The 11,620-nt window shown below is 45.3% G+C and overlaps 1 protein-coding gene and 1 long non-coding RNA gene across 5 annotated transcripts in view; one reads left to right on the forward strand and one right to left on the reverse strand.

The window, feature by feature from the left end:
- Positions 1–6,764, reverse strand: part of VWC2 (von Willebrand factor C domain containing 2) — a 57,740-nt gene extending 50,976 nt beyond the window's left edge. The window contains exons 1-2 of one of the 3 annotated variants that reach the window (XM_061369613.1): positions 6,450–6,764; positions 4,639–5,420 (exon numbers count right to left, since the gene is read on the reverse strand). In XM_061369613.1, coding sequence (XP_061225597.1) covers positions 4,639–5,352 — 714 coding nt within the window. In that variant the 5' untranslated portion in view covers positions 5,353–5,420; positions 6,450–6,764. Of the gene's footprint in view, positions 1–4,638; positions 5,421–5,920; positions 6,006–6,171; positions 6,196–6,449 lie in introns of those variants that run through there. The other 2 variants (XM_061369615.1, XM_061369614.1) reach the window with 2 other exon arrangements.
- Positions 6,122–9,394, forward strand: LOC133221049 (uncharacterized). 2 transcript variants are annotated; one of them, XR_009727879.1, is made up of 3 exons: positions 6,122–6,234; positions 7,069–7,867; positions 9,159–9,394. It is a non-coding gene; the product is annotated as an uncharacterized LOC133221049 (long non-coding RNA). The 2 variants fall into 2 exon arrangements; XR_009727878.1 differs by lacking the exon at positions 6,122–6,234 and having other exon boundaries at positions 7,010–7,867.
- The last annotated feature ends 2,226 nt before the right edge of the window (positions 9,395–11,620 follow it).

The raw sequence follows: 11,620 nt of genomic DNA on the forward strand, positions 1-11,620 counted from the left end.
GATGCAAATTTGCCAATCAGAGTTCAACGAGACAAGTAACTACTACAACAGGTATTCCCTCTCCCAGGACACCGCTTAGTAGCTGTGCCATTCAATATTAGAAGTGACATGAAAACGAGAATATCTGGTGATAAGCAAGAAACAAGACAGCACACAGATGTTATTCCTAAAATCTCTCATCTGTAAAATCTAAACATATTCTAATTAAGTAGGTTGTTTACTTGATTTCCAAATTTGACAGAAGCCTAAAAGTCTTAGAACAAGAAGCCATTTCATGAAGCACTGAAAACAGTACTGAACAAGAAACAAAACTGATCTAATCTTTAATAACAATGATTCAGAGTAACTCACTTCCATCCCATACAGCACATACACTTGAGGACTACATCTTTCATGAATGTAGTACACTGTTAATGTGATACTGCAGTCATGAATAACCATCCTGTGAAATCATGGGATTTCAGGGCAATACACACCTTTAGTAAGTACTGTCACCCACAAAACCCACCAAGATGAGTAATGGTAGCAAAGTTAAGGAAGATCTCCATGTGTTTATGTCTACAAAGGTCTTTTCAGGCACGTAAGTGAACCACAGTGGCTGCTAAAATGCTATTGGTGTCAACCTTTACATGTTCATCTTTGGACTAAATGGCAGGGCACTGCTTTTTGTGTATCATCAGAATGCAGCAGGAACTGTAGAAAACCCCCACTACTTTCTGCATCTTAATGGCAGATTGATACTTGGAGACATAATCATCACTAGAAAGACGATAAGACTGTGTGTATATGTAACAACAACTGAATAAATCAGAATCAAAAGACACATTTGGTCCTTCATTTCCTCTCTTCTACTCTTTATAACGTTAGCGCATTCCCTGCAGCACAGTTTCTAGTGGCAGCCAATGCAACAAGCATCCCACTTGTTCATCTGGTAAACAACCAGCCCAGCAGCATTCATGCTTAACACATCTGACATAACCAGGCTGGACTGGAAATAATACTACCTATCAACTTCTCTCTGAGGACTAATGATACCACAACTCCATGGTCTACAGATGAAGCTATTAGCTCTATAGCATCAATAGTTCTGCCTATGCAAAAAGTATGGGAAGACAATAAGAGGCACAGAAGTTTCACGTATTCACTAGGCAGCCATAAACCCTGTAGAAAATAGAGTACAGATGGCAAAAAAACCCACAACACCACTTCTTTAGAACTGTTTAGAGGGAAGTTTATGAGCAGATGTATAAATGGGGTTGCAGATGTTGTAAAAAAGCAAACACACCATTGTGTAAACAGGTAAATTTCCCACTAGTGGGGCATGAAGAAAACTGGAGTTTAGTAAGGGTAGTAAGTTTATCCAGCGACTTAGTGTAAATTGTGGTAATTAAGAAATGACAAATCATTTGCACTCATTGAAGTTCTGTTCTAAAGCAATTTGAGCCTTCTCCTCTCCCTCTCCACATGCCAAACTTTAATTAAAAGAATACAAAACCAAGCCAACAAAACATATGAATTAGATACATATACATATAATCTACATTTGGTTCCTTGAGCTTTGAAAGCATCTAAATTAAAAAAAAAAAAACCCACTCATAATCCCCAAATTATTTGCTATTATGATGAAATTCTTATTAATATTTCCTTGTTACACAACTTATGAGAACGTCAATGGGGTTAGGCTGACAAGAATAAACATACCAGCCTTGGCTTTACTTCTCTGTGCCTTCAAAATACCACACATGTTTCAAAAGCCATTTGGGTTTGTCGACTTCCAGATTTATTCACAAAGAAATACTATTTGGGGTAGCAGAGAAATTCTAAAAAAAACCACACAAAGCAACAACTTTCAGCAATGCCAGTCCTTCCCAAATGTTACACTTCTGAAGATAATTTATGGTCCTTGAAGGCCATGACTTTGAAAGTAAGCCTACATTTTCTAATCTCACTTTCAGATTGGAAAGTGTCTAGTGGAACACATGCTCAGCTCTCTCCAACTCCAGTGAAGAATTTTAGCCTCATTGCATTTCATCAGCTAAATCTTTTGCTCCCAGTTCCACTCATATGGATGCTGTGGTCTCTCTGCCATTCTGCCTCATGATATCCACAGGGGAGTAGAGTGGTGCTGATGGAAACACCTTTATGAGACCTCATCCTTCCCCCACGCCTGTGCTGTCTTTTGTGTTGACATCCATGTCTGTTTTGGAAAGAGAAAAATGCGTTCGCACATACACACACACACACACACACAAGCAAAGTGCGCATGAAGGACTGTGAACCAAAGAAACGCATGAAACCCCCCATTTCATGGCACACTCAGCTTCTGAGTTAGCACTGGCTCTGGTCAGGGCAGGTTTTTGTCATGCCAAGCCATACAGGAATTCTATATAAGCAAACTCCCAAACCTGCGTGCACGTTTACATACCTATACATAAACGCTTGTGCAAGTAGCATTACTTAAAAGTTAGGAGACCAACTTTTTCTTTGATGTCTGGTACTCTTTGCTACAAACAGTAGGTGCAGACACAGACAAAACTCAGATCACTGTCCCATTTGTAACTCCTTCCTTGACCTTAATGAAGAGATAGCATATTAGTAACCACTCCAAGCCCATCAACTTTAAATGTGTAAAATTACCTTTGAAACCATCTGCAATTACTTGCATTTACAATGGCTTCCACTTAGCAGCACCAATGTGACTACATCGTACCTTACCGCACCAGACATCTCCACTGCTTGCAGTGGCACAGGCAAACATCTGCATTTACAGTTTTGTGCTCACAATATTGGGATCAGTGTTGAAACTCAAGTAAAATCCAAGGTCCTCACATATCTGTGATACTGTGATATCAAAATAAATAGACTGCAGTTCCACTGCCTAACTGTGTCAGTAACTTGCCTTGTGCATTCCAAGCAGGCATCCGTTCTCACTTATGTTTTCAAAGCTGCCTAACACAAAGTGGTAAGGGAATTGATGCTTCATTACAGGAGGGTATCAACACAAGGGCTTAAGGCTGAATGAGGTTAAAAAGAAAGCTGAAAGCTGAAGTCTTTTTAGAACATCTCTGTAAATGTCAGTGTTCAGCACTCCCTTCCTACCAAGACTGCAAGCCATGCTCAAATGTGAGAGCGGTTTTATTCTCTCACTAGACACTTAACAGAATATAGTATTTTAAGCTTGCTTTACAGCCATTAATGTGTCACAACTGTAGAAAAAGACAAAGAAATGCAACTTTTTAGAAGAGTGTGAATGAAGTCTGGGGAGAAGCCTTTAAAACTGACCTAAGAGAGAACATGTGCAGCAGTATCACTGTTTTGGCCACCCCTCAGAATTAACTTCTCTGGCAAAGGAAGGATCTCACAATCCACCTCTGAAAAGGTCACACCAACTAGCCACTGCTAAAAGTGGCTACCTTGTCCCTCCTAAAGCAGAAAACTGTAATCCTAAAGCTGATCGCAATCCTTGAGGGTTACATGGAAAAAGGGAGGATGGTATGATGCCTTCTGCCACACTTTGAAATCCACCAGTGCTCTACACATTTCTGCAGAGAGCAAGGGAAACACCTGGGTTTACTCCGGAGAGGGTAATTCTGCTCCTTCAATTATTTATTTTTCAGTAAGTCAAAGAACATGAAAAGACATTATGAATCAAAGTTATGTTTCCAAAACCAGGCAAACACCACAGGGAGCAGAGGTGGCAACTTATTTACAGCCTTCACAAACACATTTTCTCTATCCCAAGAGGGGCTCAAGCTTCCAGAGCCCTGAACTAGATTTTGTACTCCCCTCAACATATTCAGCTCAAAAAATCTCTGGTGTGATCAGAAATGGGGTTTGGACCAGCCCTGTGTCTAACAGTCATTTACAGCAAATTCCACCTTTTCTGCCTGCTCACAGATCTCAGCCACAATAAAATACCAAAGGGAAAAGGGCAAAGTAAGCAACCTGTAAAACTTTTCAGCACACTTTAATGAATTGCATTTTCAATGATAACGACCTCACGCAACAATGCTAAAAAGGCCCTAGTCCAAAAGGATTTCCCTAAACATGAAGCTTTTCAAGTCCTTTGCTTAGGTATCTTCTGTAATCCAGATTGCGAACCATTGCTCCTATCAGAAAGATGGCCCACAGACATTCTGAGAAAGCGAACATTATGCAACCTTGGCAGAGCAGTTTAAGTGGTTAAGAAGGGAAAGAGAAATGTCTATTTCCAAAAAGGCACCATCACAGCCTGACTACTAGGCACAGAAGCCAGATCACAAAACCCTGTTTTCCCCCATGCAAGGCAGAAGTTTCACAATTAACAGTTAAATAAGGAAACAAATGTCTTGCTGAAAATTTTCATCAAATCCATATCACCATCAAGTAGCATCCTTTCAAATAGCACTTTTTACTGTAAATACCAAAGGAATTAACGAGGATCAACCCCCTCATTTAAAAATATTACAGTACCACAGAGCAAGAAAGGTCATGTTTAAGGGGAATATTTTGCAGCGCTGCAGAAGCAGTATTAACACAGAAATGAAAAGGGGAGGGAGAGAGAGTGCCAGAACAGCCCCCGAGAAAGCAACTGAGGAATATAACACCACTTTAAACGACAGAAGGACCCACAAAATGACTTGCGGCTTCAGCCCTTACCATGAACTCCTCCAGGGTCTGGTAGGTTTTCCCTCGAAACTCGCAGTAGTTCTTCTTCTCTTTGCACTGCGGGCAGCACTGCGTGGTGTCCACCTGGATGCACCGCGGGTGCAGCCGGGGGCACTCGGGCTGTATGCACAGCGGGCCCTCTTCAGTGCACAGGCAGGGGCAGGCAGAGGGGCCCGGCGCAAACTTCTCCCCGATGGCATAGACGAAGCCGCTCTCGTCCACGCAGCCTTTCCCTCGGTAGTCCGGGTAGGCGTACTCCTCCGGGGGTTCAGGAGTTACACTTGCAACAGCGTCTGGGAGAGACGAATCTTCAGCCACCTGAGCTTCCTCGGGAGCAGCGTCCCTCTGCTCTTGCACTGCAACGCTCCCGGATTTACTGCCTGTCCCCTGGCTGTTCCATGCCTGCTTTTGCTTAGTCCAAGACTCCTTGTTCGAGTAGTTCCTGTTCCCTTTGCTCTTCCAGTCCCTGCTCCCCTCCTCCCTTCCGCTCCTGCTGATCTCATTCATTTTCCCCGGGCCTGTCTGGCTGTCCCTCGTAGACGTGTGATCCCTCTTTTCCTGGCTCGCCTTTATCTCCTGCTTGTCTTGAGCCTTGGCCAGTTTTTGTACAGGTATGGTGGAGCTACAGAGAGCAACCATGAGGCAGCAGGTTACGAGAAGAGAACTAGAGAGAGCTCCAATTGCCATTGCAGTAGAGCTGGGCATCACCTACTGCATCCCACAGGGGACACTGCATTCACATCGGAGGGAAGCGCTTCACAGATACACAGTCCCTAGGAAGAAAAGGATTAGGAACACTTCAGCTTCTGCACTTCTTTCCCCCTGCGCCCCCCCCCCCACTGCCTCCACTGATTCAACATCTCAAACAATATGCAACCTGTCTCGGTAGTTTATGCAAAAGGCAAACAACAGCCTGGGTGCTGCATCCCTCCTCCGCCGCCCCCACTCTGCCAAGTCTTACAAATAGCAGACCTCTGGGCACGGACAGGGCGCCTTCGGCTCCGTGAGAGCGCAACGCGTTACGTCTGGGGAGTTCGGATTCGCAAAGCCAGATGCATGCAAAACCCAGAACATTTGAGGGTTATTTTTCTTTCTAAATGACAACACGTGAAGAGAACGCACGCTGAATTAAACAGCTCCCCAAAACACAGGAGAGTCCGGAACAGAAATCACCCGAGTGAATCCTATTCGCTGACTGCAAGCACGCTGGCTGTCATTAACCTCTTATTCAGTCTCAAGTACGCTGTAGGTTTAGGGTTGTTTATTTACTTACCAGTGAGCACATTTCTGTTAAAGACGACCGAAATGAAGTACATTAAAGCGCGTACAGCCAGACTATCTCTCCTCCGAACTACCTAAACAAGCACATACCACCCCTTTCTCCCTGTGTCTTAAAGGCAAAGAGGAGCCGTTGAGTTTCCGCAGCAGAGGCTCGTTTAACCCACAACCTCCAGTAGCTCAGCGCCGCTCCCGTCCTGAAACCGCGGCACACGAAACTGGAGAAAACCAACCCAGAACGCGTACACTGCACCTCCGGCCGCGATGACCGACGGCACTCCAGGCTCCCGGCACGGCCCCACCTCCGAGGTATGGCTCCCTAAACCCATGTAGAGCCTCCCGCTCTCCCCGCCCGCCTCCCCCGACCCTCACCGCGGGGCAGCGCGCTCCGCCTGCTGCCCAAACTTTCCGTCGGGACGGGCAGCACCGCCCGACCCCCTCCCGGCGGGGTGGTGAGGAGCGGGGTTCAACCCCTTCACCAGCCCGGCAGCCTCCCCCAGGTGCCCGGCCCGACACCTTCCTACCTGCGCTGGAGCCGGGCTCAGCCCCGCCGGCGGCTCAGAGCTGCAAACCTCACCCCGCGCCTGGCTCCCATGGCGGGGAAGAGGGCGTTCGGCCGGCGTCGGCTTGTTGCAGCCCGCCCGCCGCCGCGGTCCTGCAACGCCTGCAGCGCAGCGCAGCACGGCACGGCACAGCGGCCAGCCGATCCAGCCCCGCCGCCCCAGGGGCGGGCTCCGCCGCGGCACCCGTTCCTCTCACATCGCGGCCATGCGCCCCCGTCCCCGGGGGCGGCGGCAATGGGGCAAGACGGGGCGCTCCGCGCTGCCCACCCGTCCGTCCTCCCTCCGCCGCCGAGCCGGGAGCAGGGCGGGGACTCGCCGCTCGGCGGGGGGGCGGTGGCGCCTGGTGCGACCGCACGGCGCCCCTGCCCGCCCCGCCCCGCCGGTGGTGGTAGTGGGGGGGGGCGGTATGGAGCGGCTGACCCGGTTGTACAGTGGGGCCCGCTGGGGAGATGACGGCGTCAGGGGGGTCTCCCACAGCGGGAGATGGTGCGGGTGCTGGGGGTGGGGGTAAGCGGGGCAGCGCGGGCTCCTCCAGGGTCGGCCCCGCACACCGACGGATGAAACTTTTGCTGGTGTAAAGGTGTCAGCTCGGGATGGAAGCTCCGCGGAGCCTGCGGCGCGGCGGGAATGGGCGCACTTTTCGCGGTGTGAGACGCGTACCGGCTGCCGAGGTGGTGGCCGATGCGGAGGGAAACTTGCGGTATAGCCGCGTCCGGGGAGCTGGCAGCGTTTAGCCGGGGCAGCGCCGGCGGTGTCTGCCTCTGGTGCCCGTGCTGAAGCATCAGATCCCCCTACTTTAGCTGTCTCCTGCTAGCCTTCGCTCGCGATGGAGCGCTACACGATTTGCTAGCTGAAATTTTCACCCATGCTCGTGGATGGTCGATGAACACTTAAATGTAATTGCGTTTTTCTCCTTTATGCTTGATAGAGAGAAAGGGGCAGAGCCGTCTATTACGAATGTGATGGCTGAAACACAGAGTGTTGGGACAGAAATGCAGAAGAAATGCTAGAGGTGCTTTTGTTTTGGAGCTGAGCAAGGGCTTGGAACCCAAAAGGTTATTTATTTACGTGTTTGTTTATTTTTAAGCCGCATTAGATGACATACCAGTGTAATCTAATGAGTTTTGCTTTACAGATGCTCCAGAGCAGTCCCAGCTGCACTAACCCTCTTCCCCCGGTAGTTCTTTAGCAGCCTTCTGTGCCCTACTCGTGGCTGGGGCTGGATTTCCCGAAGTGCTTGGTGCTGTAACTGAAATTTTTAGGCTATGTAAAATTTTCAGATTATTTTTCATTAAGATGGGAGCACTGCAGTATCAGTACTCAGGAGAGCAATGAAAATCTGCAGGATACTAATGTTTCACTGGTAAGTACCCTCATGAGTGCCGGTTATTTGTGAAAATCCAGACACTTAAACTCCTCCACAGGAGGGTGCAGGTGCTAAACTCTTTTAGCTGTTAGGTTCTTGTTATAAACATCTATGAGTCCTGCCTAGTTTACAAAATCAGTTGTATTGACACCATCTCATGTCTCCCAGTCAGATATTAACCAGCTGAACAGTGGCTTAATCTTCTGAAACTTTAAAAAACAAGACTGAAGTTTTGAAGGATACAAGAAGTCAAATGTTTCTGTAGGCGGCAGGAGTTCTAAATTGCTATGGGGGTTTTCTAGACAAAGTCTTACAGGGTTAAGCTACACTTTTCTCATTACCTGACTGACAGTCATTAAGAAGTATTTGCCTTCGAATTATTGTCTCGTTACCTCTGAATAAAGAATTAAATCTTTGCCTTTTCTAAAAACAGTAGTTTTATGTCTTATATAGCTTAAACCCTGACATGGGGTGATCAACCAGGATGCAACACTGCTAATTCTAGGAGAACTTGAATGACCACCCTTACCTTGTGTTCTCAAGCTTATAAGCTTTGCTGTCAAGCAGCAGCTAGTTGTGGCTAAAGCAGGACAGAAGGAAATGGGGGACTTGGGAAGGCAATGCTACATGTGTGATAAAGAGGAGAGAGAAGCCAGTTTATGGTTTTGACATTTTCACATGTTCCCAGGTGAATCTTTGGTACAAAGTCTGGGATCAGCATACAGCCTTCTCTCTGTAAGAGCTCTGCCTCTCTCAGACAGATCAGCCAGGGCTGGAGGTTCAAGATGCTGCTGTGTAGCAGGAAGGGCAAAACTTTAGAGAACTTTCACAGTGACAACTGCAGCTCATCCTAGCCTTCTTGGCAAAGAAAGAGGTAAATACCCTCATTTCTTTTCCTGAAAGATTTGTCATTGGGTTTAAGCCTCTGTTTATTCATAGATATATTAAATGATGGATTGTACCTGACACTAGGACCCTTGCAGAACTGCTTTGTTATAGCATCAAATTGCAATATATTATAGCAATATGCAATATGTTGTAGTCCAAGTGGTCAAACAGCAGATATGTAAGAAGTATTTGGTGTTTTCTTGAGTGTGAATTTTGAACTAGAAGAAAAGAGAAACATGAAAATCTGTTATTTGAAAACCACTTTTAACAATGTCTTTAGTGCGAGTTTTATATTTCTTGTATAACATATAAGGCTGTGGAGACAAGTCCTTCTTTCTTTGTGCAGGATAGGCATGGCATAAAAACATAGGTCCAAGTTCCCCCACTCTGCTCTCCCCCTAGGCAACACTAACAAGGAACTGTGTCTCTGGATAAGAATCAAATTCTGCATCCCATTCAAGACGCTTTCCCTTCTGCTGGATCTTGCCTGCTTGATGAAAACTTTGCATTAGCCACATCAGAGCTGTCATGAACACAAAATTATCTATGCTGATTTTAGCTTTATTTTACTAGGAATTAGCTCATTTTTACTTGGAAACAGTTGAACGGAAAGTAACTTGGTAGCTGAAATAAAAATGGTGCTGGAGAAGAACGACTGGAGTTAAACTGGTGCGATGACAATCTCCATTAGACCAGGGTCAAGACAAGTGAGTGTGGACATCCAGGCTGAACATAGGCTGGCTGTTTGGAAAGCTTAATGAAACGTCTACTTCATGAGATTAGGGGGATTGAAATTTTGAACAATATTTTTATTTTTTTTTAAGAATGGCCTTAGTGTGAACGACAGGAACCCAAATGTAGGATGTATCTTATGCCAAGTTAAAAAGGGTTGTCTGCCTCGTTAATAACAATATAAAACTAAACCCCCATAGCTATGCAGACATTTCATCTAGACATCTAAGAACAGTGAGACAACCACTTTTAGCCTAATACATGGATAAAGAAAGGCCCAGGATATGGGCATATGCACGCAGCCCCCCACACCAGATGATCACTCAACACATCTATCCCTTCACAGGGTTTCATGCAGAGCATGCTCCATTTTTCCTATTTAATAAGTGTCCCCTGGTGGCCGCTGTCTTCAGCCAAGAAGACATAGACAGAAAAGAGGAGAGTTCCATGAAAGCCTGTGGAGCTGGGCAGGGCATGTCAGCAGAAGAGGAGCCTCAGTACAATTGAGGGGGCGATGAGGAGGGTGTGTTTAGAAAACCCCACTCCACAGTGATATTGGCTTTGGTGACAGATTGCTGTCTGAGCCCTTGAAGGTGACAATGTGTGCTCAGGGGGAAGAGTATAGCAGGAGGTGTACTTTGTGTGTGCCCATCTCAGCTCAGAGGCTCTGAAACAAATTCCGGAAGCAGAGAGGGAAGAAGGTGTTCCCAAGGCAGGACTCCTCTGGGAAAATGGATAGTCATGCCTTTTTATTTTGTTTCATTTCATTATTTCTCCTGAAAGGAAGAGAGTTGTTACAGGAAAGGTATTTTTTATTGTGGTGCTAAAGTGGCAGTTGTTCAGGCAGGCTCACATTGCAGCCTTCGAAAGGTAGCAATTTGTGCAACAATATTAGTCCAGCCATATAAAATAGGGCCTTCAAATAGCAGTCAGTCTGAAGGCAGAAAGAGAGAAACAAAGCCAAGGTACATATTACTCTAACAAATAATGTGTATTTGAAAAATTCGATTATAAATAAGCAATTTAAACAACTCTTAAAAAAACCCAAGCAAACAAACAAGCTTCCATAGCTATTTTTAAACTAGGTTAGCTTTCATCTTTTTATTTCTTCTATTTCCTTTATGCCACTTGGCAAAGGATACTGAACATGTACTGCTCCAGTTCTTTCTTTTTTTAGGAGTCTGATAGTAGTTATTGAAGAAGTATTACACAAGCTGTACTTACAGTTGTGTCTCATTAATTGTTTTTAAATTATTAATTTTTTTCACAGATAATGATGTTACAACATTTTTCTTCTGTTTTGCATGCATGAAACCAAAACTTAAATGACAGAGGGGCTTCCTCTGTCATTTAGAGCTGACGATCTTCAGTAAAAGGACTCTCTTTAAACTTCTGTAAATCACAGTTTGCCCGGTGGGAAACAAATAATGATTTTTATTTTAAATTTTGCTTTTTACTTTACCCCAGCTGACCCAAGGGATATTCCACACCTCATGACATCATGCTCAGCACCAATGGATATCTCAGAATCATAGAATAGTTTGGGTTGGAAGGGACCTTAAAGCTCATCCGGTTCCAACCCACTGGCATGGGTAGGGACACCTTCCACTAGATCAGTGAAACATGGTCTTGAACACTTCCTTGAACATAGAATCATAAAACCATTTAGGTTGTAAAAGACCTTTAAGATCGTTGAGTCTAACCGTTAACCAGTTTTCATTTCAGTTTCTGATTCCAGATTCATTCCAAATGCCAATTTCAATCCAGTTGGTGGCAGCAACAGAAAATGGCAACACAGCTTAGCATGATATGGGAGGTAGGATCAGGCTCCACATAAGACTAGTTTTGTATGTTCCTAATGTGAAACCTAAGAAATATTTGTGATATGGAAGGTGCATCTTACCAGACTGTCCAAACAGGTTAAAATGAAAACCAAACAGCTGCTCCAAGTGACTGTCACATTCTGGTTGTAAATTCTCAACCAAAACCAGGAAATCTTAAATTTCTTCTGTGAAGTCAGCTATACTGACTTGTAATAATTTCTTTTTATTTCAGATCCCAAATTAAATAAAACCTGTATTATTTGCTATGACTAAACGTGAATAACTGCCAAATATTTAGAAAGAAAGCATATCCCATTCCGTAT

This window comes from Neopsephotus bourkii, unplaced genomic scaffold (genome assembly GCF_033783945.1).
Source record: "Neopsephotus bourkii isolate Nb327-2 ecotype Australia unplaced genomic scaffold, CSIRO-AGI_Nbou_v1 NB_1508, whole genome shotgun sequence".
Taxonomy (NCBI): domain Eukaryota; kingdom Metazoa; phylum Chordata; class Aves; order Psittaciformes; family Psittacidae; genus Neopsephotus; species Neopsephotus bourkii.